Source organism: Caloenas nicobarica, chromosome 4 (genome assembly GCF_036013445.1).
Source record: "Caloenas nicobarica isolate bCalNic1 chromosome 4, bCalNic1.hap1, whole genome shotgun sequence".
NCBI classification, from domain to species: domain Eukaryota; kingdom Metazoa; phylum Chordata; class Aves; order Columbiformes; family Columbidae; genus Caloenas; species Caloenas nicobarica.
In genome coordinates this window covers 1,404,745-1,429,730 of record NC_088248.1, presented here as the reverse complement: position 1 = coordinate 1,429,730, position 24,986 = coordinate 1,404,745, and the positions used below count along the sequence as shown (strand labels likewise).

General features: G+C 48.3%; 2 protein-coding genes and 1 long non-coding RNA gene across 16 annotated transcripts in view; 2 read left to right on the top strand and 1 right to left on the bottom strand.

The window, feature by feature from the left end:
- Positions 1-526: 526 nt before the first annotated feature.
- Positions 527-2,857, top strand: SMIM19 (small integral membrane protein 19). Its single transcript, XM_065635012.1, has 3 exons — positions 527-723; positions 817-941; positions 1,959-2,857. Exons 1-3 carry the CDS (start codon positions 530-532, stop codon positions 2,024-2,026), a joined length of 387 nt encoding a protein of 128 aa, XP_065491084.1. The 5' UTR covers positions 527-529; the 3' UTR covers positions 2,027-2,857.
- Positions 876-3,961, bottom strand: LOC135988783 (uncharacterized). 2 transcript variants are annotated; one of them, XR_010606230.1, is made up of 4 exons: positions 3,882-3,961; positions 3,337-3,493; positions 1,217-1,329; positions 876-1,110 (listed from the first exon to the last, which is right to left on the bottom strand). It is a non-coding gene; the product is annotated as an uncharacterized LOC135988783 (long non-coding RNA). The 2 variants fall into 2 exon arrangements; XR_010606229.1 differs by having other exon boundaries at positions 3,337-3,903.
- Positions 3,854-24,986, top strand: part of SLC20A2 (solute carrier family 20 member 2) — a 48,801-nt gene continuing 27,668 nt past the window's right edge. Inside the window, exons 1-3 of one of the 13 annotated variants that reach the window (XM_065635003.1) lie at positions 21,755-21,863; positions 21,965-22,024; positions 24,200-24,986. The gene's annotated coding sequence lies outside the window, so the exon portion shown is untranslated. Of the gene's footprint in view, positions 3,977-21,754; positions 22,025-24,199 lie in introns of those variants that run through there. The other 12 variants (XM_065634998.1, XM_065635001.1, XM_065635002.1 and 9 more) reach the window with 12 other exon arrangements.

Below are 24,986 nucleotides of genomic sequence, written 5' to 3'. Positions count from 1 at the left end.
AGGGGGATTGGACTGGGTGAGCTTTCGAGGTCCCTTCCAATCCCTGACATTCTGGGATTCAGTGATTCTTTATCTTGTGGGCAGCGTTCTGACCCACTCATTCACACGCCCAGGCCCAACATTCACACATCATACATATGGGGGCGGTTTTCCAACCCAAGATATCATTCTCACTGGCCTGGGCTATCACTCCTTACACTCATAAAAAACACACTTCTGTATAACCTGTCGAAGGCTCTTTAGCTGGAACCGCACGTCCTGCGGTTCCCACGAAGTCTGCTGAACTCCCACCTTGGCCAGCCCTCAACCTGCCTGTGCGTTCTTCCACCGGCACCGTGACAGCAAAAAACTGTTAAACGCCCCGCGAGAGAAACTGTCACGCACTTCTCTCCTTTCCCCCGGGGACTAGTAGCTCTACGGGAAATGAAACCGTGCGGAGGGAAGGAGCGGGCAGCCGCAGGCCGCGCTGTCCCGACTCAGGGCCGCCCCAAGATGGCGGCAGGGGGGCCGGTGCGCGGCGCCTGCAGCCATGACGTCACTTCCGGCCGCGCCGCCCCTGCCGGCCGGCCGCGCGCCCTCCCTCATGGCGGCGGCTGCGGGGGGGGCGGGCGGCGGCGACGGCGGCGCCATCGACTACTCGGTGCACGAAGCCTGGAACGAAGCCACCAACGTGTACCTGCTGGTGGTGCTGGCCAGCCTCGCCCTCCTCGTCTACGCGCGGCGGTGAGGGGAAGCGGGAGGCCTGGGTGAGGCGGGGGGGGGCGGGCAGAGGCCTCCCGGGCGGGCCGGGCCTGTCACCGCCTTGTCCCCTCGCAGGAACAAGAGGAGGATCATGCGCATCTTCACCTTGCCCCCGGCCGCCGAGACGCCGCCCGAGCCCAACTTCTACGACAGCATGAAGAAGATCCGGCTGCGGCAGCAGCTGGAGATGTACTCCATCGGTGAGTGACGGGGGAATGGGGGCCCCGCCGGGGCGGCCTCGAGGTTCCCCGTCCTCGCACGATGGGGACGCCGGGGCGGTGTGTGAGTGCGCGTCACGGGAGCAAGGCGCGAGGGAGCGCAGTGCGCTTCTGGATGTCAAAACGAATCGCGCGGTGAAGCTAAAAAGAGCTGGGAATGGCCAAAACGTGGATGCGTTCGTGAAAAGCTGAGGGGACTGCGGAATCATGAGTAATTCGGCTTCATAAATTGAAAATCAATGGGAATCATACTGTACCTGACAAGCGTTGCCACTCCCGTCGTCATGTTGAAGGTAGAAAAGAGCCCCATGGCTCCGTGGTTCCAGAGATCCACTTCAGAGAAACACCTGCACCTGCTTCACCTGCATGCCTAGAGGGGACAAAGGCAAGAAATAGTTTCATGAGTTAAAACTACCTTTTAAATGTACAGATTCTTCAACCAGGCCACTGTAGGAATGAACAAGGACATGCGTCCTACAGGGGAACGCCTGCTGGTGTTTGTTGTTCATGTTTGTTTCACTGCACACAAACTCTTTGATCTCCCTTTTTCCTTGCCAACCAGATTAGTTTTGAAGTCAGAGTAGCTGTTAGTGTGTGGCTTGTATATTGTGGAGGAGATGAGTGATGTGGAGATCAGCCATGTGACTAATGAGTCCTTTGGGCCATCTGCAATGCTGCTTCTGAAGCCACAGTCTTTAATTTTTTTTTTTTTTTAATGAAAGGACCTGGACAGAATCATAATTCTCTGCCATTAATTTACTGACCTTTTGCTCTGAGCCTGCTGCTCAGCCCTGCCAAGGCCACGTGCTGCAAGCCTAGTTCCACGTGATGACTGAAGCTTCCCCTTGTGTGGCTAAGCGGTGAAATTACATTCTCTGATCTTAAGTCTGTTTCTTGATTATTGCCATATTTATACATGTGTATATGTATAGATGTGCATATAAGCGTACATATACATGTATATAATAAATGGTGTTGATGGGCATTTCTTTTTTTCAGCGAGGAAGTACGAACAGCAGCAGCAGCCACCAAAACAGACGGAAAGCGTCCAGCTCTCGGTGGAGTGACGCCCATGTGTGTAGGAGCTCAGGAGACGGATCCCGCGCTGCTGATGAGGGTCAGCGCGGGGAGATCGTCCGTGCCTCTGCATTGATACGTAGCCGAAGGCAATGGGGAAAGGAAGGCGATTTGCCTAACAACTTTGTTCTCGGTACCTTTCCCCTGAGCCTGTGAAGGAAACTGAATGCCTACAGAAACGTTCAGCATGGAAGTGCCAACGCAGGAGAGACCTGCTCAGAGCAACCTCTGAGGGCAGAGAAGTGTGAGCTTAACCAATGTTTTAAATTATTTCTCGCTGCCAGCACCTTGGGAATCAGCTTCTACCTTCTCTGGTAACGGCAGAAAAAGCGAGGCAGTACCTATCAAAACTGGTTTATTCCTTTATCATGGATTGTCAAACTTGCCGAATGCATTCGGTAAAGGTGAACGCGGGTGCTGTGGCCTCGCTGCCGAGTGAAGGGGAACAGCTTTGAGAACCTGGAGTGTCGCTGGTGGCAGCGCACAAAGCTTCTGATCTCCGCGTTTATGTGGAGGTTGTGTATATGATACTGTCAGCCTCTCCTGGAGAAGCTTTGAGAACCGAGATGTACATGGCTAACTGCATGTCTAGAAAACACTTAAAGCAAATACTATGATGCTAATAGCAAAGGCGATTAGCTTAATTTAGCCTAATTGGTCTAAAGGATTGTCTGTAAGCATGTGCTTAAACAGAAAGAGCACAGCTTCTCCAGAATAGATATCACACCCCAGTTATGTATTTCTTCCAAGATAAACCACAAAATAAAAAAAGAACGCTGCAGAAGTGACTTCTAAATAAAAGCATCTAATTGTGAAAACTACTTGAAGACGTATCACGCTGTAATTCCTGATGTTATGTGACTTGAGCAGGCTGAGCGGGGAACAGGACACTAAGAGCAGAGTGCTGGAGCGTGTGCCCAGAAAGTGGGTTTTTTTTTCAGTTCTGTGGTAAAATACATTAAGCCTTGGAGCACTAGCAGACAGCACTGCAGTTTGCTCAGATGTTAGGAAACCTGTCTTTATTCACCTCATCTCACAGAATCATAGAATCGTTTTGGTTGGAAGAGACCCTCAGGATTATTGAGTCCAACTATAACCCAACACTGGCACTAAACCATGTCCCTGAGAACCTCGTCCAAACGCCTTTTAAACCACTCCAGGGATGGTGACTCCATCACTGCCCTGGGCAGCCTGTTCCAATGCCCCACAGCCCTTTCCAGGCAGAATTTTTTCCTAATATCCAATCTGAAACTTCCCTGGCACAACTTGAGGCCATTTCCCCTTGTCCTGTCACCTGTACCTGGGAGATGAAGCCCCTCCATGCTCCAAGCTGCTTTCAGGCAGGTCAGAGATCAGAAGGTCTCCCCTCAGCTCCTGTTCTCCAGCTGAACCCCCAGCTCCCTCAGCCGCTCCCACCACACTTGTTCGTTAGGTTGAAGTTGTCTGTACTTCAGCGTCTGTAGGGACGGTAAGTGACCTGGCACCGAGCGGTGTGAGGCTGCGGGGCGGCTCTGTCCCCCAGGAGGACGCGTTCGGGCCTTTTCGCAGCTTCCCCACCTGCGACCGGGGGAAAGCGAGGCGCAGCCCCGGGGGCTGGCGGGTGGGACGGAGCTCCGCGCCCGAGCAGCGACGGGCAGCGGGAGGCTGAGGAGGGAGGGCCGCGGGAAGCCGCGGCGCCTTTTCCTTCCTAAAGCGCCCCCGGCGGCCTGCAGCCGCAGCCTCTCCCGTCGCTCCTCGGTCCCGCCGCTGACACACACCGGCCCCCGGCCGCGCTCCCTCCACCCCGGGCCGCTCACCCCGGCCCGGAAGCGGCGCCCACCCCTCCGCTCCGACCTCACTTCCTACCGCCGCTTCCGCCTCCGGGCCGTGCCGGCTGCCGCTGCCGCCGCTGTCCGCGCTGTCCGCGCTGTCCGCGCCGCTCGGGGGGCGCCCGCTGGGCGGTGAGTGTGGCCGCGGCGGGGGCGCGCGGCTCCGTCTGTCCGCCCGCCCCGCGCGCAGGGGGCGCCGAGGCGGGAAGGGGCGGCCTGAGGAGAAAGCGCGGGCGGGCGGCGCGGGGAACGCGGGGGCACGGCCGGGGCCGGCGCGGCCTGGGGCGCGGGTGGGCTCCCTCTCTCCCCCCGCACGGCCGGCGGGAGGGCTCACCCCCGGCCGCGGGGTCCGCGGCGGCGGCGGGGGCTCAGCGCTGCCCGGGAGCGGGGGGGCGGTCGTTCCCCGCGGCGCGTCCTGCGCAGCGCTGGCCGTGCCGTGCGGCTCCCGCCCGTCGATGGAGCAGCTGTCAGAACTCGGGCGGGGCGGGAGGAAGAGGGTTTTGCCCGTGAGGGCGGTGAGAGCCCGGCCCAGGTGCCCAGAGAGCTGGTGGCTGAACCATCCCTGGAGACATCCCAGGCCAGGCTGGACGGGGCTCTGAGCGACCTGAGCTGGTGCAGATGGCCCTGCTCGTGGCAGGGGGGGCGCTGGGGGGGCTGGGGAGGGCCCTGTGACACAAACCACTCCATGATCCTATGTACCCATTCTTTCCAGTTTACTAAACCCAGCCGTCTTTTTGTCTGTAGCTCATAATGGTACAATTTCCCTCTCAGCTGAGCTGGAAGCACAGTGAAGCGCTTAGAAACCCCCAGCCGCTTGCAGTTCTGCTTGGATTTGTAGACCTGAGGTAGTGGCGCAGGTATCTTCACAAACTTGTCAAGGCAAAACATTTTTAAGGAGAAGCAAGAAAGACCAAAGCTTTTCCGGAGCGCGTACCTTGTGCGGTTGTTGTGGTGGTAGCAGAGTGGTGCTTGAGCCGTGAGCAAGGGGCAGGCAGGGGGTGTTTTCCTGGCTTCAGTGCAGCTATTGGAGTTCTCTCCCAGCAAAACTGTACCCTGGTTTGTTGGGGATTTATATTTCAGTTTTACAGTACTGGTGTGCTTTGGGATGGAAGGTGCAGTCAGCTTTTGGCGTTTGACCTTAAATTTCTGCAGAGACTTTTACCTGTAAGTTCACAATATTGCATGTAGGAAAACAGTGCTTTCTTTACTTGGTAGTGAAAGAAGTGTGCCTAAAAGCAAAGACAGACAGAGACAATAGTTTGGGGTTTTTTTTTGTGTGTGTACATTTGCAGCAGTCAGGCTCATAGGCATGCACAGAAAGTTTGTGCTGGATTAGTAGATGTCCTGGGTGGGGAAAGCTTGTGACCTTTAAAAAAATTGTGCCAAAGTTATCTTCAGTTGCGTTTATTTTTGAGAATGCTGTACAGAGGCAAATCTTCCTAGCTTACTCAATACTGTTTAATAAGCTATTATGATCTGTAGCTTTAGTGGTGCCTGATCACTTGAAGCATGAGAGGGAAGGCTTTCAAATCAGTTAAAGCTTTGCACCCATAAGATACTGCAAAAAAGCATTAACAAGTTGCTCTCAATTATAACTCAGATGTGTTTGAGAATCCGACCGCTCTGTTGTGTCTGTGGGAGTTGCTGAACAGTCAGATCTTTGTAAATGTAGCCTTCTGGTGGAGTTACAACTGTGACTCTGTAATCTTATGTGAAAATTATAATCTTCTGTTAAGTGGTGGGAAAGTCATCTCTCTCCTCTCAAGTAAAAATGTGGCTGGCCAGGTTTTACACTCAGGGCTGCACAGAAGATCGAAGCTTTTCAGAGAGAGCTTTATACATTCCGTGACAAGGCTGAGGAGGGTCTTAAATATTTTTCAGCTATGAGCATGACTGTGTTTAAAGCTGAAGATGTTGTAAACTCTGTGGGCCTCGCAGTGAAAATATCTTGCCCCGTGCCATGAGCATTTTGGGTTTCGGTCCAGTGTTATGTGCCCGGATAGTATGAACTGGCACGCGCCAGCCAAGCCCAGATGAGAACATAGTTTGTAGCAGCTGCCGTGGTGCCTCATGGCCGTAAGAGCTATGAATTTCAGCAGCACGGTGCTCGGGTGGTGCTAAACCTCCTCTCAGACTTCCCTCCCAAAACATCCCGATCCATCGAGGAAGCCTTTGCTCTGCCACTTGTACCGCTGACACCCGTCGAAGCTCCGAAAATGGGGAGAAGATCCCAGTGCCTCCATCCCAGGAAGGTTTGCAGGGAAGCCTCTTCAGTGCACTGCAAAATTATTCATTGAGAATATTCTAACCTGTGATGAATCTTTCTGTAATTTGTGTTTTGCATACACAATTAAGCAGCGTTGGCCAAAAGCCTGGTGACAGCACAGGCCTCTGGAATGTCTCCCTGTTGCCTGGGCAGTTTATTCACGTTAGCTTACTTCCGTGAACATAATCGCTCCTTTTAAAGTCTTCCTGAACTCAGGAGTGCCGCTGCTATTGAGCAAGCTGAAATTATACACGCTGCAGAGAGAAAGGTGAGTGTGTGGCAACTTAATCTTTCCTCCAGAGGAACTGAAAAGGTTTTGCCCCGGCCCTAATTTCTACATTAAAGAGACTGAAAATTGCCCCTACGTGCCTTCTTCAACAGGGAAGAAGCACCTTGTTGGAAAACCTGTCATTAACTCCGTGATGTCTTTGGCATGTTGTGCCTAAAGAGCAGCAGCGTTTGGAGGAGGCTCGCTGACAAAGAGCGCTCTTCAGTTGCAAGTCCCCCTCCCCTCCAAACACGTAAACCCTGTTTTAGTCACCGTCAGGAACCTGGGTGACGTAACTGAGTTTATTAACTAGTAGTCGCTTGAGCAAAAAGGCAGCACTTGGTCTTGTCCCGGAGACACGGCTGCCGCTGAGGAGCCGAAGGTTTCGGTGCCCCAGGCCCCTGAGAGCGGAGGTAAGATCTTTTATTTTGTAGCCCCATTTCCGTTGTGGCATAGGAGTTAAGGGCCAAAGGAACAAATTTATTCTAATCTCGCAAGCTCCATCAGAAATTGGTCTCGCCTGGGTCGGCGGGACTCCCTCCTGGCCAAGGGACATATATTGAGTATGACAGGGATGCTGGCAGAACACGCCAAAGCCAACGCAAAAATGTAACGAGAAATCTGACATCGGGGTGTGGAAACGGGTGCTACTTCTTCCCTAACAGAAGATGAGAAGGGAGAAGGAAAAAAAAACCAAAAACCCCATTGTGCTAAGAGCAAAAGGCTCAGGATTTTTTTTAGGCAGGAAAAATCCTGCCTAAATAACCTTTTTTTTTTTCCAACTCAGTGCTCGGTTGTCTCCATGAAATCTGTGTTTACAAGGAAGGGGCTAAGAGGCTTTTTAAGAATGAAGGTGCTTTGCCTGACTTGTGCAAGGAATGTTCAAGCTTTGGGTGTTACTTTAATAAAAATAATTCCTGGTCTTTTTATGGAATATCTGAACTCTGGGCGTTACTTTAATAAAAATAACTCCAGACTCCAAGATTAACAGAATTGCTAAAAGGAGTTAGTTCTCGATGAGAAAAACAATAAACTGAATTTGGAATTTCTGAACCAAGCCCTCGAAGGCAATTTGTGGCAAAACTCCAGTAAAAGAAAAACACCACTCATTTTTATAAAATAGCCGTATGTCTTCTTTCTCAGTTATAGCTAGGCACTGCTTTGAAAAGTGATTGTCCCCTTGCAGAGGCCTGGGAATGAGAGGTTTTAGGAGAACTGGGCTTAATTCTAATCCAACAGCAAAATGGTTTAAAAATCCTGAAAAGGGCTGCTCAAATTAGGGATTTGCTTAAATAGCAATGAGCAAATAGCTTAAATTTGTTCATCTGAAGCAGAACTTGGGTCCTGAGCCTGTGAAGGAGCAGTGCCCTTCAGTTTCTGTCAGGACTTGCTGGAACTGGTTTTAGACATCCGTGATGGGTAGAAGGCATCTATAGCTCGCTCCTGTGAAAGACCAGAGTTTGGACAAGATTATAGAAATATTTGTCTTTTTTTGTGATGGAATAGGAGTGTTTTGAAAAGACTGGGCTGGCAGGAGGGCTGTGTGACTTTCCAAAATATCCTCTGGATCATCCTGCAAACATAGCTTGGAATATGCTCTTGACTGACAGCGTAAGGTGTGAAACATAAATTCCCGAGCAGGAAAGATGCAACGGGAGACTCGGTGTGATCGCGTTATTTCTGGCGCTTCTCTCGGATGGCTCTCTGGGACCCCAGCAGCTGCTGTGAACTTTACCCGGCGCAGAGCACTCGGGATCATTGAGATACTCTTATTTTGCCGTCGCTCGGGTTGTGTAGTACGCTCCCAGGAGCAATATTAGAACCAGCTTCTGTGACACTGCTGGTAAAACCAGCAAAACTTAGGGGAACCCTTTTGCTACTTGATGAAAAAGTGGAAAAAGTGAGAATATTGTCTTTCCTGGCTTTGGTTGGTGGACTTTAGGGATTGATAGCTGAAGGCATCCAATTTCTTTAATATGGACCAACAGAAGAGAAATTCTTGCTTTTTCTTTACGGAGGGAAGGTGGGAAGGGGAGCGGTGACGCGCTGGCTTCCTCAGCCTTCTCTCTTTTATTCATGACCATCTCGTTAAACGGCAGTGACTGTTGTTTACAGGAGCTTTTCACTCGCTTTGGTCATAGACCGTGGCTCGGCATGCGTGTGGTTTGTGGCGGTGCCGTTGCTGAACAGATCCAGGTCTGCAGTCAGATAAGGCTCGGAACAATCGGTGTTCTTAGCTCAACCCAATAACCGAGTTCACATGATCTGCAAGTGGCCAGTGGATTTTTTTTTTTCTTAGGCAAAGCATGTACTGCTTGTATTGCACATTTATTTAAAGCTATTTTTAGCACAGCAGATTGAGAATTCTAGCAGCCAAAAATACCTTTGAGTCCGTTAAAAGATCTCCTCACCCAAACTGTGCTTTTTGTGCATGATAAACAGAAAATATCGCATCTTTTTCACTTGAGTAGTGACCCAAAAGCCCTGAAAGCCTTTCGCTCGAGGCCTCCCAAGATCGCTTTTTGCCCCTGCCGATGGGAGAATCGTTCTCTGTCGTTACCATCTTCTCTTTCCACCTCGGTGAACCCTGCGATGCCAAAGGCAAACTACACACTGCCTGACCCGAGTAACTAGGGAACTATTAAACCAGTCACTGAGAAGTGTGCAGTGGGGCAGTTTAACGGCCCTTATGAGACCCGTGGATTTTTTTACTCTAATCAGTATATGACAGACTCAAATAGAGAAAAAAGCTGCATATAGTGGTATCACTTAATGAGCTGGCAAAGTGGTTCTGTTAGCACTTATTCTGGTCATTTACTAATGAACCGTAGGCCAGGACAGGCGTTTTCTCTCGAGTGGTTGCTTCTTGAAGATCTTTCTCAAGGGGGATGAAATGGTGTAATTTTCTTTTTGGTTGAGGCAAAGAAGCGTTCTCTTGCCGTAACTCACCAGTTCCAAGCCCGTAATCAAAAGGCTTGTGGTAAAGCAGTGATGGCTGCGTGGTGTCCCTCACGGATGCTGTGAGATGACATCTTCCCATGAGATACCAGCCTGACCTCCTCTTTCTCTCCTAAAGACTCTGGCATTAAGATCCTGGGGTCTGAACTTTTAGTTCTAGAAGCTGGGAGAAGAAAATTTAGCCCACATGATTCTGAAAGGAGGACTGTTTTGGGGAGACAAGAGGATCCAGAACCTCAGGTTTAATTTAAGAGTCTCCCTTCTTTGCCTGCTGCTTGCATACATTATTATAATTTTTTTTTCACCAAAATGAAGGTGTGGCTTTCTACCTTGGTGCCTCCTGCAAGGGGTGTGAGCAGGAGCGGCGGTGACTAATCGCACTGCAGCTCTAGTGAGTACTTCGCATGATAATCACGACCAGTACATCACGAGCTCGTCCATAAGCAACAACATAGGCTGAAGTTACTGCGCCGGGGAACCTGCAGCTCGCTGCGACACCAGCCAGCAGCAAAACGAGATCGGTTTTGCTTGGTTGGACACTGTTGTCCTTTATTTGGACATGGAGATGGGAATTCTTAGCTCAGAGGGAGAGGTTCCTGCGTGATCTTGAAAAGCCCAGCACAGTATGCTTCTTGTCTCTTCTTTTATAACCGAATTTATCATAATTTCAGGGGGGACACCAAGGCTAACTGATAGAAGTTGCTGAATCGTTGCCTTAAAATCCCTTGGATTTTGTTCCTGCTCTAACAGCATGGCATGGGAGCTCGTGGTGCGAGCCGGGCTGCAGCCCAGGAGGGGCAGCGAGGTGGTTAATAGCTGTGCTGCTTCCATTCTGCAAGAACAAAGGGATATTTAAATGAAATGGAAAATCAGTGCATTTGAAACCTGGCATAATTACGCCACGTGATGTTACCGAGGCCAAAAGTTTAGTCAGATTCCAAGCAGACCTGGACGTTTATACATATAATGACGATGTCCAGAGTTGCAGTAAATAGGATTAAAAATAAATTAGGGATATAAACCTTCATGCTAATTGATGAGGTCAGGAAGGAATTTCCCTTTGGGTGAATTATATCGTTGTTCGCTACCCAAGCTGTTCCACCTCCCAAAGTGTCTGGTCCCGATCATGGGAGGCAGATTCTCAAAGAGACGAACCAGCAATCTGACCCGGCGTGGCAGCGCTCGGCATTCCCTGCCTGGGCAGGAGCTTGTGGAAAGGGATTGAGAAGCACTTTTTTTCCCTTTTTAGGGTTTCCTGAGGCCACCCGTACCGCAGCGCGTGTCTGCTTTTGCAGTTTCTCCTTGGAGAAAGATGACAACTGTTGACCAAGAGCTTTTAAGGAGTCCCCAGAACTGCTGGCTAACGCGTCAGCAGCAGCCCACGTAAAGATGGAAGCTGCGATGGGCACATATGGTGTCGCTGTATTGCTCTGTAGATTAAAAAGTAGCTCTGCGAGCCACTGAATCAGAGAAAGCGAGAGTTTCTTGCAGCTTTCTCAGTTTTGGTGGCACTGCGGTACCTTAAACATCTTCCCTTTCGTTCATTGAAATTGGCCTTATAATTTACATTTTTGTGTACGGGACAGTTGGTGTGGTTGCATAACATTTGTTTCCTTGGGAAACAAGGAAAAAGATCACTCTTCCAAGCAAGGTGCTGTGAAATATTTTTTTCTCTCAAAGCAGTTAGGTGCGTGAACAGTTACACCAAATAACTGAGGCCCATGTGCCTTTAAAACATGTGCTGTTTAATCTGAAGATTTTTCCCCAAGGTATAAGGGGAAGGCTTCCTTGCCAAAATACGATAATTGAGTTAAGAGCCCAGGAGGTTTCTGTGTTTTATTACTGAGCTACAAAATTCTTCTGCAGTGTTGGCTGCTATGAAGATCAAAGCTGGAAGTACCAGCCTGCCAGTAAATTGTCTCTTCAAAAGAAAACTGAAGATTCCTCAGTTGTTTCAGGTGACAGCCAGCGTCAGATCTTTTTGACAATTATTCATCTTTTTGTACAGTTCACTTTCTGCTTGCAACTGTGAGCAGCCTGGATGTTTTGTAATCTGTGTTGCACATATGCTGAGTGTAGACATCTGATTAACGAGCGAGGATGTCAATAATAAATTGAATTACTTGTCTGCAGTTAATTTGTGATGCTCAGAGAGAATACGGAATTACATCGCTGTTATGGAACAGTGAAATTGTGGCTTCTGTTTCTCGTACAGGGTGATCGTCAGGATAAAAGATTAAGGATCACTGTGGTATAAAATAATGGGATGATTATCTGGCTGTGCTCTGGGTGTCCTGCTGACGGGACATGTGTGGCTGCCTCGGCGTTTGCGCTCTGTGAGCTCTCCAAGCTGCGATGGTTGCTGGTCGGAGCGGGCAGTGGCATGTTTCTCGACAGCAGGCGTGACCCGTGAGGCACAGGCTCTCAGGACTGTTTGCCTTCTAAGCACTTTGGAGGGTAAGGACTTCTTCAGAATTGAGAAAATAGGTATTTTTCTTTGATACACTATCCCCGTACAGCAAATACATTTCTTTCCTGTCCAGTTACTTAACAGCTATTGTTTCTGCAATACCCTGAGTGCTGTCAGAGCGTTTCTAGCCTTGACCATCCAAGGCTTAGTGATCTTCTCTGCTGCAATATGCAAGAATCAAAGCCAAGGCTGGTTCTGCTCCAACGGGACCCTGTTCCTACATCTACCCCTCGTTTCTAGCATGAGAGAGCTGAAACGACCGTCGTTTCACTAGGAGGAGTTGAGGAAGGACTCCGCTTGTCTTTCTGAGCACGCTGCTGTCAAGTACTTTTGCAGAAGAAAGGAAGATTTCAGGTGGGAGGTGGAATTCTGAGAACTTGAGGCAGTAGCTGATAAGAAGTAGGATCTGCTCCGCCTCTGCTAGGAAGGGATTTCGGTGCTAATGTTTATTTAAAGATGGCCTTAACCCTGACAGAGAGAGAGAAAATGGCTTTGATGCTTCCGTCTCACTGCGGACTGGGCAGGTTTGGTGCCTGCTCGTCTGCCCTGAAGGCTCCACGGCTCTGGAGGCTCCAGAGATCGTTTCTCCTGCACCTTCTTGTTCAGCATCCGGGCAAAATGGTGAGGCAGGCAAACAGTTTGGACGCGAGATGGCTGCGTCTCCGTCGTGCAGATGAGTCATCCCTCTGCCTTCTTGCCGCCGTTGGCTTTGGGCCTGCTTGATCCCAGGTTTTGGATGGCAGAAACAGACAGGCCAGTCCCCTCCGCCCCAAGCCAAAACTTTATTACACGATTTTGTGGACAAAGACGCGCTGAAAATACTTCAGGCCTTTGTCACCTTGTAGTTAAATTGCTATAAATGCAGAGGAAGCGCTTCCTCCGGTAGAGGATAAGTGTGTAAAAATGCAAACTGGTGGAAGTTGTGTGGCTAGAGGAGCAGTGGGGGAAGCAGAGCAGAGGCTTAGACCTTGGTTTTTTCATCTCCGTTGTGGGCTGGAGCTCTGCGGACTTGGACAGTGGGGTCCCGGGGAGAGACAACTCGCATTGTGCTCGGCAGCGGGTCAGCGGTTTCTTTTCCGTCGAGCTGGCTGCCCAGGCCGGTGCTGCGGGCTTGGCACCCGGCGCTGTTTTCCACGGCGGGTAGAGATCCAACAGGATTTCTCCTGCTGCTCGTGTCAGGAACGGAGGCGCAGATGGGGAGATCTCGTTGGTTCCCCCAGCTCTGGCAGGAGATGTTTACGTACCTAGCGTGGCAAAAGTTGGCTTTTGTGAGAGGAACTCTTTTATTTCCTAAAAGGAACTTGAGTGGAAGTTGGGATTTTATTAAAGATGCAGAGGCATATTATTATTCATCTTTCCTTGCTTCATCCCTGTGATGTTTCCTGTTTTGCTTCTTGAGATACAGGTGTCATGATGAGGAGCTTCTCAGGAGCAGAAGTGGATGATGAGAGGAGATGAAGAAATCAGACATTTAAGAAGTTGGCTCAAGTTTCCGTTACAGGCATGGAAAAGTTTCTGAGGCCAAGCCATGCAAGAAGAACATGAGTAAAGAAGAGGGAGATGTAGACCCAGACTTGCTAGAAGGGATTGCAGGATTTGGGAGGACGCTGCGCAAACATCACGTAGTTTACTTGCTTGTTCATTTACCTGCGGCCCCTGGATCGTAATACCTTGTTCACGTATCTGTTTGGAAGCTGAAAAATCCCCTCACATCTGTGTCTTTAATATAATCACAGCTTCAAGCGTGTTTTAGGAAGAGCAGAACATTGCCGTAGTTTTCATTTGTGGATCAGAAAGCTGCTGCTTTGTACTCGAAATCAATTTTGGGTTTTTGTAGAAATGTACATTGAGTATGGGGAAGACCAGATGATGATCGTTACGAAACAGGAAATCAAGGGGTTTGCTTGCATTTAGTATAAGCAGCCTTTGCATAGAAAGTGTGACAGGTATATAGGTAAAAGAAAAAAATAGCGTTAGCGCTCTAATTTGAGTAACCTTATAATGTATTCTTCTTGCGCTGTTCTTAGACAGACGTCATCATCAAATATTAATCGGTTCAGTCTTTTTTTATTTGACCGTTGGTCACAAAAACATTCCAGATGGGTAAGGGCTGTAGGGTTTTAAGTTCAGATTGCTTAGATTTGAGTTAGGGGAGAGCTTTTTAGAAATGTAGGGGGTTTTTTAACGTCTCGGCTGTTACGTGAAGTATCTCCAAGGAAATCCCGGCCATGCCCACGGTCCAGCACGTTACCGTCCTGTGAACAGACTGACTTCTTCTAAGTCTCTGTTATGGAGGTACTAAGACATTGATGTGCGTGTATACAAAATTTTGAAATTAATGGTAATTTCCTGTATTGGACAGTGTTGCTGGTAGAGGCAAAGAACATCTCTATTTTTCTTACAAACTCTTATCTGGTATTTCAGCCTTAATAAAAGGCCATGGTTATTTTTGCATACTGACTGAATATTTGGCCTTTAAGAGTATATAATTAGACGGAAGAGTAAAAGCAGTTGTTAAAGGACTGTTTTTTCTAATGAAAATAGTTGGAAATCATATAATTTTAGTTTCTTCTGAATGGACGTGATTAGTGTGTTGGAAATAATTTTACAGTGGATATAAAGGGAACAGTTGAGAGACAGTGGCTGAGAATGTGTGCAGCTATTTTTGTAGCTGACAGTTATATTTTTTCCATTGCTTTACTTAGATCTTGCCATATAAATGAGCAGCTAAGTTACAATTGGGTACAAAACCTATTTGCACTTAGTAATATTTATATTTTAAAATAGGTATTATTGTATTAATCGATAAGTAAATCGTGATGACTGAGAAAATCCTAGCCTACATTATTACTTGACAGAAAAATTAATATGGGACAGTGTTGTCTGTATGATATGAAAATGTTTTCATGGATTTTTAGTTGCTGAAACTGAAATCAATAAACTTTAGTTCCTGTTGTTGACTGGCATAAGTCAATCTGCACATTTCTGTTGTCTTCGTGTTACCCCTGCCCCTGCACTCGCCCCATGTTGCTCCTCTCGTGGTCTTTGCCTTCTTTAGATCCACCGTGAGGCATTTTCGGTGCGGGGTCTCCGCATGTTCTCCTGGATGGAGAACTGTGCCCGGGACTTCATGCAGCTACATTCTCTTTATTTTTTATGAATAAACCCTGGAGGATCCCAGGCTCAATCAAATCCCACAACTAGTAGAGTAGCCCGTGGGTCAGTTAGTAATTTTTTTTCATATTTTAAATATATTTGGTGGTAACTGCCAATTGTGTTTCAAAGTAGGTACAGAATGGTCTTCTGCACACGTGAGTTTCATGTTCAGTGAGTGACACCACCGTATCCCAGAATTGAATGTACGTCAGTGAACAATGCAGTCTAAATTATGGATTACCTTGGAGAATGGAAAATAAGTTTTTCTTGGTTGAGAACTTCTTAAAGCTGGAAAGGATTATGTTTCTTTTAAACCCCTGGTACTTCAGATTTAAAGAAACAAACATGTAATATAGCCCAAATTTATTGCAATCTGTTTAGTTACTTGTATTAAATGAAGGGAGTTTGTGTCTGCTGAAGTTCAAAAAAAATAATAATTGCAGAATATAATCGGTTAAATGCTTGGAGACAGTGTTGATTGAAATATTAAGCCCATTTTGGGAGTAATGTACTCCAGCGTTTCAGAGCAACTGTTTTCTTCACATCATTGTATTTGTTGGATTTTGTTCAATATCTGGCTAATTCGAGGCTCAGGAACTGATTGGCAGTTGAAAAAATGGCATAATTAATTTTCCCTATTTATGTGTAGAAGAGATAAAAGCGGAAACAGCTTCTGTGACTTCTGAAGGTCTCAGTGACCAGAAACAACCAGTTGTTTATTAATTATAGATTCCTTGTTTACTTCTTTAAAAAATATATATATTTTACATACTTTTTTCCCCTGGGTATTCAGTGTTCTTTACGTGATGCCCCCCCTTGCTCATTTGCTGTAAGGATACCAGCGAGTGGCTGTAGTTGTTATCAGTCCCACAAACGCAGACTGCGCTCCCTTCCAGATCTTGCAGGAATGTGCTCCACACACATCTCCACGCTCCACGGGACTCTTCGCGTGCTGTGGTCGTCATACCTGGCTGCCACAGGCTTCGTTGTATTTAATTTTTTAAAAAATATTTATTTATTTTAAATCTGTATTTAATTTTTTTAAGGGAGGCAACGTGTGTCCCGTTATCCTGCCCGTACCTTTAGGAAGACTGGACATAGGCGCTGGACCAGCACTAGTTACCAGGGTTTGCTCCCGGGCTGGAAAAAGCCCAGATAAATGCAGGAGCCATCTCTCCGTGAGCAGCAACTCGTCCAAGGGAGAGACTTCTTGATAACACGACCCCAGACCAAGCCGCTATATTAAGCTGGTTTGTAGGTTGGCCTTTCCGATGATTTTCAGCGCTGATTCTCGCACAGGATGAAGCGTTGAAGTGGAGACCAACGTTTTGTTTTGTAGAAGGTAAAGCTTAGCTCTTCTTGACCTGCTTCCCAGGACCATGTGCCTTCATTAAGTCCTCTTGGAGGTGTTCGTTGAGCCACGTACCCAACTCTGGGACATTCTTTGGCGTGTTGTGTTGGTGATGATTTAATTCCCGGCCAACGTGACGAGTTTATCGGCCACGTTTTTGCTCCGGCAGCATCCCTGGAGGTGTTTAAAAGATGCGTAGATGAGGTTCTTAGGCACATGGTTGGTGTTTAAATGACGTGGAGATGAGGTTCTCAGGGACATGGCTTAGTGCCAGGGTTGGACTCTGATCTTGAGGGTCTTTTCCAACCAAAATGATTCTATGATGTTGTGGTGAAGCAACCGGCACGTTAACTCTGCCTGGTAGGTGGAACTCAAGGTTCTCGCTTCACCGTCGTGCTCCTCGTGTCTGGCAGTGAAGGCTACAGGAGATACATGTGGACCATTACATGGGCTCTGAAGAACAGGGATCAGCAGCTGTTGGGTTTTGGGGGAAAACAGGCCGCTCAGCGGGCAGGTGCCATTCTGTGCGTGGTCTCCAGACAGTATTGGGCATGGTCACCAGCCTCCTGGTGTCGTATTTGGCTCCTGTTCCTATGAAACAAAGCCAAGGTCACAGCTTTCATTGCTGTTTCCACCTTTATAACTTTGTTATGGCAATGCTTGTAGAAAAAAAGCAGAATTTCCATTGCCACAATGCGTTGACCTCAATCATCTACTTCCACTAACTCCCATAACCCCAGTCGGCACCTCCAAGTGTCATCGTCCTTCCTCTCTCTGGTGTACCCCTGGTCCTTTCCCCCTCTGGCGCTCGGCTCGCTCTCTTCAGCTCTGCTCCAGCTTTTCCACGGAGGGCGGTGAGAGCCGGGCCCAGGTTGGCCAGAGAGGTGGTGGCTGAACCATCCCTGGAGACACCCCAGGCCAGGCTGGACGGGGCTCTGAGCAACCTGAGCTGGTGCAGATGTCCCTGCTCGTGGCAGGGGGGCACTGGGGGGGCTGGGAAGGGCCCTTCCAACCTAAATTATTGTATGATTCCATCCTGCTGGCCACACGGATTTTGGAGGTTGTTGAGAGCCGGCCAGCGTGGTTTGGCGTGTTGGTAGCCGCTCCTCCACACTGGCTCCCTTTGAAGGGAGAGGGTCGTTGGGCTCGGGGAGCCCCAGCGCGTTCTCCTGGCCTCACAGCGGTTGTTCTCTGAAACCCGAGCCAACGTGGAAACAGCAGCGATCTGGGGCTTGAGGTGTCAGGTTGCCTTTATCTGAAAAATTCACATTGTTGGCTGTTGGCCACCGCGCTCTGGCTGTTTACCGAGGGGATCTTTGCATAAACCTCCGAATGTGCAGAGGCGCATTTTTGGCTTGCCACGGGAGAGTCTCGGGACAGTTTGTGTGTTTTGTGTGAAGGCAGCAATAAGTCCATTAATAATTCAGGATGATGCTGAGTTGTCAGCAGTAGCCAGGGTTTTTAGAAATGCTTTGCCTGTGTTGCTTGCTCTTCTTCAGGCTTGGGGTGATGATGGATTAAGCTCAGGGAAGCTCAAAGCAGCAGTTCCCCCGTTTTCTTGGGCAGGATGGACACAGTAGGCTCAGCCTCTGATGAATCAGCCGGGGTCGTGGGCAACACCAGTCCGGTTCCTGGCATTAACTGGGCCAGCGCTTGACTCAGCCTTGGCCAGAGCCTCGGCCAGAGCCCTGCTCCTTCAGAAGGGGTTGCCGCCTTTGAAGTGCTCTGGCTCGGGGTGGCTGTGCTGTGGCAGGGCTGGGAGCCAGCCCGGCTGTCCCCGGCCACACGCCGCCCGGGTCGCCCTCCGCACGTTCCAGCTGCGGGTTCCTCCTCGTGGCGTTCCCAGAGCTCGCTCCATGGGCACGCTGATCTCCAGCAGAGTCCCGCGCTGTGACACGGCGCCCAGCTCACCTCCACCCTCAGGAGGTGGGTGGGATGTCCTCTTGGAGAACCCGGGACGAAGAGGTTTGGGTGACAGCGTGACGTTGTCCAGGGGTATCAGGAAAGCCCATCCAGACGGTTTGCTTCCTCAGAGCAGAGGAGTCGCTCCATCCCCGAATGTCAAGTGGCTTCTTAATTTTTGTGTCTACCATGTTAGACTTTCCAGAGAGCCCCTGAGATGGTTTTCCTTACCGTGAACCACGGCTGCGTGTCTTTCTGTTCCGAGGTTGTCCCAATAGATGATGGAGTATGTTGGAGCTTGCTACCCAATATGCAAAAGCAGACGTGCTTTTGTTGATCGGGGCTGGGTGTTTGCAACTTACTCTGTTTGTAGCTGTCTGCAGAGCAGATATTCAGTGTTTTGTTGGTGTTTTTTAGACACAATGGAGCTACCGGAGCACGCAGAAATGGTTCTGCGTTGGGTAGAGCTGTGTTAAATCTCCGTCAGCCTTGAGGATCTCAGGGCTGTTTTCCAGGTAATGATCGGCATGTGGTGTCCACAGCGTGAAAACCAGAAATGAGGGGTTTGCAAGAGCTGGATTTCTTTGAGACGCTATGAAATAGCTGTGCAGTCACCTGCCACCCGTTTTCATTCCTCCTCATTCATTTTCTTTTCTTGGTTTGAAGATGAAGGGTTCCCAGGCAGGGTCAGGGACACGAATACTGGTAAGAGAAGCAGAAAAGTCCCCAGTTCCAGCTGCTGGCGGCTCCAAATTTCAGAGCACCAGCAGGTACGTGGAAGCCCGAAAGCTCCGGTTGCTGCTCAGGAACCTTATTTCCATTGGCACAACTCAACTGGAACAATGTTCTGCGGCTTTCAGATGTTTTTATTGTATTTCCCGTGCTGACCCAATGCAGTTTACAGGTATTCAGGTTCCAATTCTTGCAGGTTTTCACGTTAGAAAATGACAATCACGCCCTATTATTTTCTACTAAAATGTATGTATTTTAAAATACCTATAATTGCTTAATTATGTAGCCTTCCCATCTGAATGGCAAAAAGGATGGTTACATTTGATATGGAAGTTACATTAAGTTGCAAATTGACCTTGTTTTAGTGGTTGCTGGTAAGCAAGGACTTGGGCATCTTTCAGAAAATCAGTGATTCAGAAATGCAAAACAAAAGGGGTTTAAAATTAATTGTTTAAATCAGCATTTAAACCAGAATGTAAATCTGCCTAGTGTGGGTTTGCTGAATCAAACAGGGATCTCTCAACTGTGCACTTCCCAGAATAAATTACAATTGAAAAAACAATGATGATATCTGATCGAGATTGTAATATATAGTATTTATCATTTCTACAAGTATTTGGTTTGATGGGAACCGAAGTGATGCTGCCATTGCCAAAAGCCAATCCTCACCGTGTATTTTGTGGTCGTATAAATTTTCCTTTGCCCTCTTCTTTAGTGGTATCCCAAATTGTAGCTTTGTTTTAGTGGTCAACCTATCTTGGCTTGGATTTTCCCTTGCCTGAGGTCCGCAGTGCTGATTTAGCAGAACGAAAACTTTGAAGATATTTCCTTTTCTTTTTTCCTGCGCTGTTTATTACAGCCTCTGCTTCCCGGCTCGGCCGAGCTCTGCAGTTCAGCTCAACAAGAAACGGCCACTGTGGCCGGGCCGGCTTGTGGGATCCAGTTTGGTTCCAGTGGGATCCGATGGTTCCAGTTTGTTCTCCTGGGTCCCACAGGGTTCCCACAGGTCGGGCTGGCAACTCCTGCCTTTGGAACGCGAGATATTCCCAGCTAACGTGTCCTTTCCACAGCCCTTTTACCTGTGTCGGCATGCCGGTGGTGGTCACTCTTAAGCCCGTCTTTTAACGAAAACTGGGGTGGGTTTAGCGCTTAATTGGACTGTTTGCATTCAAGCTTTACCAAGCCAGACATCAACAACTTATCAGCTATAAACAGAACATGAAATAATATTTTGCATTCTTTTTTTTTTTATTTAACTTTATAAAGTTAAATAAGTGCTCCAAGAAAGTTCCTGTGTTTGTTTATTCACTGCCTTAAAACCTTGGAATTCAGACCTATAAATACAGGCTGACTTCATGTTTACAGTTATGATCGCTCTTACTTGGATTGATTGACTCTACTTGTAAAAAACCGCCAAACTATTAAGATGTGTTTAGATCTGCAGGAAAATATTAACGTTTTTCTTGTTAAAATACGGCGCTTTTGTACAGATGGGAAAACCGGTGTAAAAGTATCGACCTGTCTTTTCTGATCCCGGGAAGCCTGTTTGCCTGTTGCAGGACTCAAAGGAAAGATGCTCAGACCAGGCTTAAGAGATGCAGCTTTGCACAAAGTCAGGGGCTGTAGTGCAAGCTTAAGAGCACTTGGGTATTAACCTTAAATAAAGAGGCAGCGTTTCCGATAAAGGATCGTGGCCTAATACTTCTCATTCTTTTTTAATGGGGATTTTTCATGACATTTCTGCATTGCAGATTTCTAGCTGGAATTTTGCCCTGATTCTTTGTAGGAGATGATGTAGGTTCACTAATTCATGTGACTTTTCTTCAGAAATATAAACCACTTTTCAGATTTATCATATTATCCCTGAACATGATCTGCAGCCAAATTTAACCAATTTAGAAAACGTTTGCCTCCTTGTTAGGAAATATCCTTTATTCAAACTTGGAAAAAAACATAGATGAGATAAGAATTATGTTTCCGAGTCTGCGTTTGCAGATCTAAACCGATGATTTGATTTTTCTCAAATGTTCAGGACGGACTTAAGCTTATTATGTTGGAATATGATGCCATGGCTTTGAGTGACTCAGAACGGACCAAAACCTATAAGTTAAATTTAAAACATGATTTATTTATAAACTAGAAACCTGTTTAAGTAAACTCGTGTCTGTCAGTTTTCAAACCGTGACAGCGCAGTTTTGATTTTTGCCAAATAAGATGGGTCAATTGCATTATATAATATTAAAGCAAATACCTTATAGAAGGCCAAGCCAGGTCCTTTTAGGCAAGCATTATTTTTGCCTTAACGTACACACAAAAATGTTTCCCACTTAAAAGCAGCTGAAGGAATTTGGATGTGGGCAGTTCGGGCTGAACCGCTGAAAGCCAAGTTGCTTGTCTAGGCATCGATCCAGGCAAAACTCCCGCACATCTTGAATTTTCTGCAGCCTGCGAGACCTCTGCTGACGCGGGGAAAGCACCGTCCTTCCCAGGTCCCATGTGTGTACCCGGCTGGCGTGTGCGTTTGAATTAAAAGTGATTGCAAATAAAACACGCGGGGCTCCCCAGAGGTTACCTGATGGCACCAAAAACGCCCAGCCGGCACTCTGAAAATGAGATTTCCTTTCTTGTCTGTGCCCGTGCTTGGAGGGAGGGGGGAAAAAAAAAAAAAAAAAAAGGAGAAAAAAGAGAGGAAGGGTTTGTTGCTTTTAATACGCGCTGCCTTGGATTGGTTTGCGGGGCCGTGCAGCCGTGACGCAGTGTTGTGTTTTATCAGTGCCCACCCCCGGCAGAATTCTCTGCTTAAGAGGAGGCAGATTTTCAGCTACTGGAATAAAGACTCCAGGCTCGCGTCCATGCTCCCGGGGCTCGTCCGGTGCCCCGCTCGTCCCACCCGGGGTGACCGTCCCCCCGTGTCAGGTATAACCCCCTCCCCGGGGAGGTTTGCATGCCCAGATGAGGCTGCGCCCCACCATAGCATGTCTATTTTAGACTTCAGCCTTTATTTACCATCAGCACAGGGCAAGTCGCTGGAAGAACTCAGCTCCTTTTTCTCTCTTGAAACGACTTTTGAATACTGGGTGAGTTTTCAAGATTTCTGTGCGTGGTTTTCTTTGATGAAATGTGTTTTCCGTAACTGCGAACACTCGTTTTCTCTGAATGGCTCTCAAAAATCTGTAGTGTCGAATCATAAAAAGACTTTGTTCGGCCACTGAAGGATCGAGTTGTACTTTAGTTAGAGAATAAGTCATTTATCGGCAAATGAACAACAAGGACTTGCTGATACTTTACATGTCTTTCCTGGGTTGCAGAGCCGCTGTTTAAACTCGACTGCTGCCTGTGTTTTTAGGGCATGTTTCCAGCGACAGAATCTCACGGTAACTATTTTAGATGTGTTTTTTTGACCTGTCAGCGATGAGAACAGAGGTCGATAGGGGCTAAGGAAAAGCAGCATCCCCTGGCAGTTTGGGAGGTGACAGTGACAGTCCCTCTGCAGCGTTAAGCTGGGTGCCAGTCCTTGCAAAGCTGTCGGTCCAGCCTTGCGTCCTTATTGAGTATAGTAGCGTGGAATACACTTAAACATATCGTGACCGTGTTCGGACAGGAACCGATTGATACAAAAACCAGCTGCAGATGCAGTAGTTTATTTTTTTAAAGTAAATCGAGGGCGCTTTTTGTGTCCCAGAGCATTAAACTTGCATCACGCTTGGCCTTGTGACAAGCCCTGTGTGTGTAATTTAGAGCCATATAGGGATGTCCTTAGTCCCGAACCACGCAAATTAAAACCACCTTTCCTGCTCTGAGTGTGGTATTAGTGCTTTAAAATAGAGATTTTTACCAGCCGTGTGGCCCAAGCACGAACTGGAAACGATAAGGACTATTGATGTGAACAACGTGAGCAGCTTCGGTTATAAATCAGGTTTGGTTTCTGTGCCAGATCCATTAAAGAGTTTATATACGTAGGTGGGAAGCCCAACAGGTTGGTTTTAAATGAAGGACCACAGACAGAAATTAGAGATACGGAATAAGCTCCTAGGAGCGGCTGGCGGGGAAGCGTTTTAGACAGACTTTGCTGGTAAATAGAAGTGAACCTGCCTGTCGGCGCAAATTAAATCCAAGTGTCCGTCATGAAACGTCTGCGGGGAAGAAGAAACCGTCCTCCCCCCGTGTCTTGTCAGAACGCAAACCGGAATATTTGTCAGAGTTACCTTGAGAAACGCTACACGAGCTGCTGGCTTGTGAGTTTTGCTCGTGCTTGGGCAACAACAGCGGCGCATTTAAACCCGGCGCCTCGCTCAGTCTCTGCCCCGTCCTCAGCGGGAGAAAGTTTTTCAGCTGCATGTGGGCAGATTTATTACACAGGATGAGCTGCGTATGGGATAGTTTAATCACCTTTCAATGTTTCACATGAGTGCAGTAGATTCTTCCCTAATTTTCAGCCAAGGGAAGACGAAAGGGCCGTTGACGGGGTCTCTGTTTGTTCCCTTTCGTGCCAGGCGGTCGGGTTGCTGGTGGGTAATGCACTCCCATTGCTGCCCTAGACTTTGAACTTCGTCCTGAGCTTTTATTTAACCGCTCGGCCCTGTCGTCAGATGTTTCTGTGTTCCCTTCAGCAGCAATTTGTTTGGGGAGGTGAAAACAAAACAAAACAAAAAGAAGGAAGCAACCAAACAAACCAAATAACCAAAACACCAGCAACAGCTGGCAACTCTGGTTTTCAAATTTCGTATTAATTTTTCACTAGAAACTTCTCTAGGCTTAGAAGTAGACTGCGAGTAGTTTCCAGAAGAGCTGTCTTTGTAAATGTCTGTATCAAACCATGTCCTAAAATGATCTCGTGGCTGCCAGGGGATCCTGGCTGTTTCCCGAGGGTTCACTTGTCATTCTGCATGAATCAAGGTGCTTCCTCACCTCGTTGTATTTTTTTAATCTCTCCCTTGGGGAAGAAGGAGCACTTCGTGTTGACAGAGTTATAACAAGATGTTTAGCCAGCAACAAAACCAAGTCCGAGGGGGGTGTCTGGATCATCTGCCAGCGGGGCAGAGGGACGTGCTCGGCATTGCCAAAAAATCAGATTTTTCTCACCACGGTGCAAGTTGCGTAAGTTCCTGAGTCTACTTAAACAGTTAAAAGCTTCAACTTGAACGTCTGAAGTGCAGTTCTCTAGTTACGGATCGTGACTATATCGGCTAGAAACCTTGCCTTAACGCAGCATCAGCTTCTCACAGCTCGAAGCTCCGTGTGCCCCGCTCCAGGTCCTGCCGCCCCCGGCACCAACGCGGCCCCTCGAAAACGCCGCTGCCCGCGGGTGAGTTCGCAGCCCCGCTGCTTCCAGAAGAGTTCCCCAAAGCCACGGAGCACGCGAGTCATATCCAGGTGAAGTTTTCCAGCTGCGGGTCCCGGGCGGGTTGGGCTCAATGGCGTTCGGCAAACCCTGGGGCGCAGCGATGACACACGGGCGAGCGGAGGAGAGGAGCGGGCTGCGGCTCCAGCTGTCGAGCGGACAGCAGATCTGCCGTTCCCTGCTGCGTGTTCTTCCCCGGTTTCTTTTTTGTCCCAGGACGACGTGAAGCGCCGCGAGCTCTTGGGTCGGATCAGGTGACGAGGAGCACGGCTCCGCGTGTCTGAGCGTGCCAGATGTATTTTGGGCTCCAGAAAGAAGCACGCTACAAGGTTTAGTCTGTATTTAGTCACTGGCCTACTTTGGAGGATATTTGGCATTTCTGAAAACTTTCACAGCAGTAATGTGCCTTTTTTTGTTTGTTTCGTTTCGTTCCTGTATATGTTTAGCATCCCTTGAAGGCTGGGGGTAGTAAGAGCCTTTCCGATGCTGCCGACTTGTTAATTTTCAATTGTGCGTTTGGTCCCTTTCCTGTGTTTGTTTGGATTTTCCCCGTGTTGCAGACCAGGCCTGCCTGCGCTGCGCTCTGCCCCCCGTGCAAACAGGGGAGGTCACGTCGAGCCCCCGAGGTTTGGAGGAAGCTCCGATTCGAACCGTCACCTTGCACAACGTGACCGGAGCCAAACACCTTTCCTGCCAAG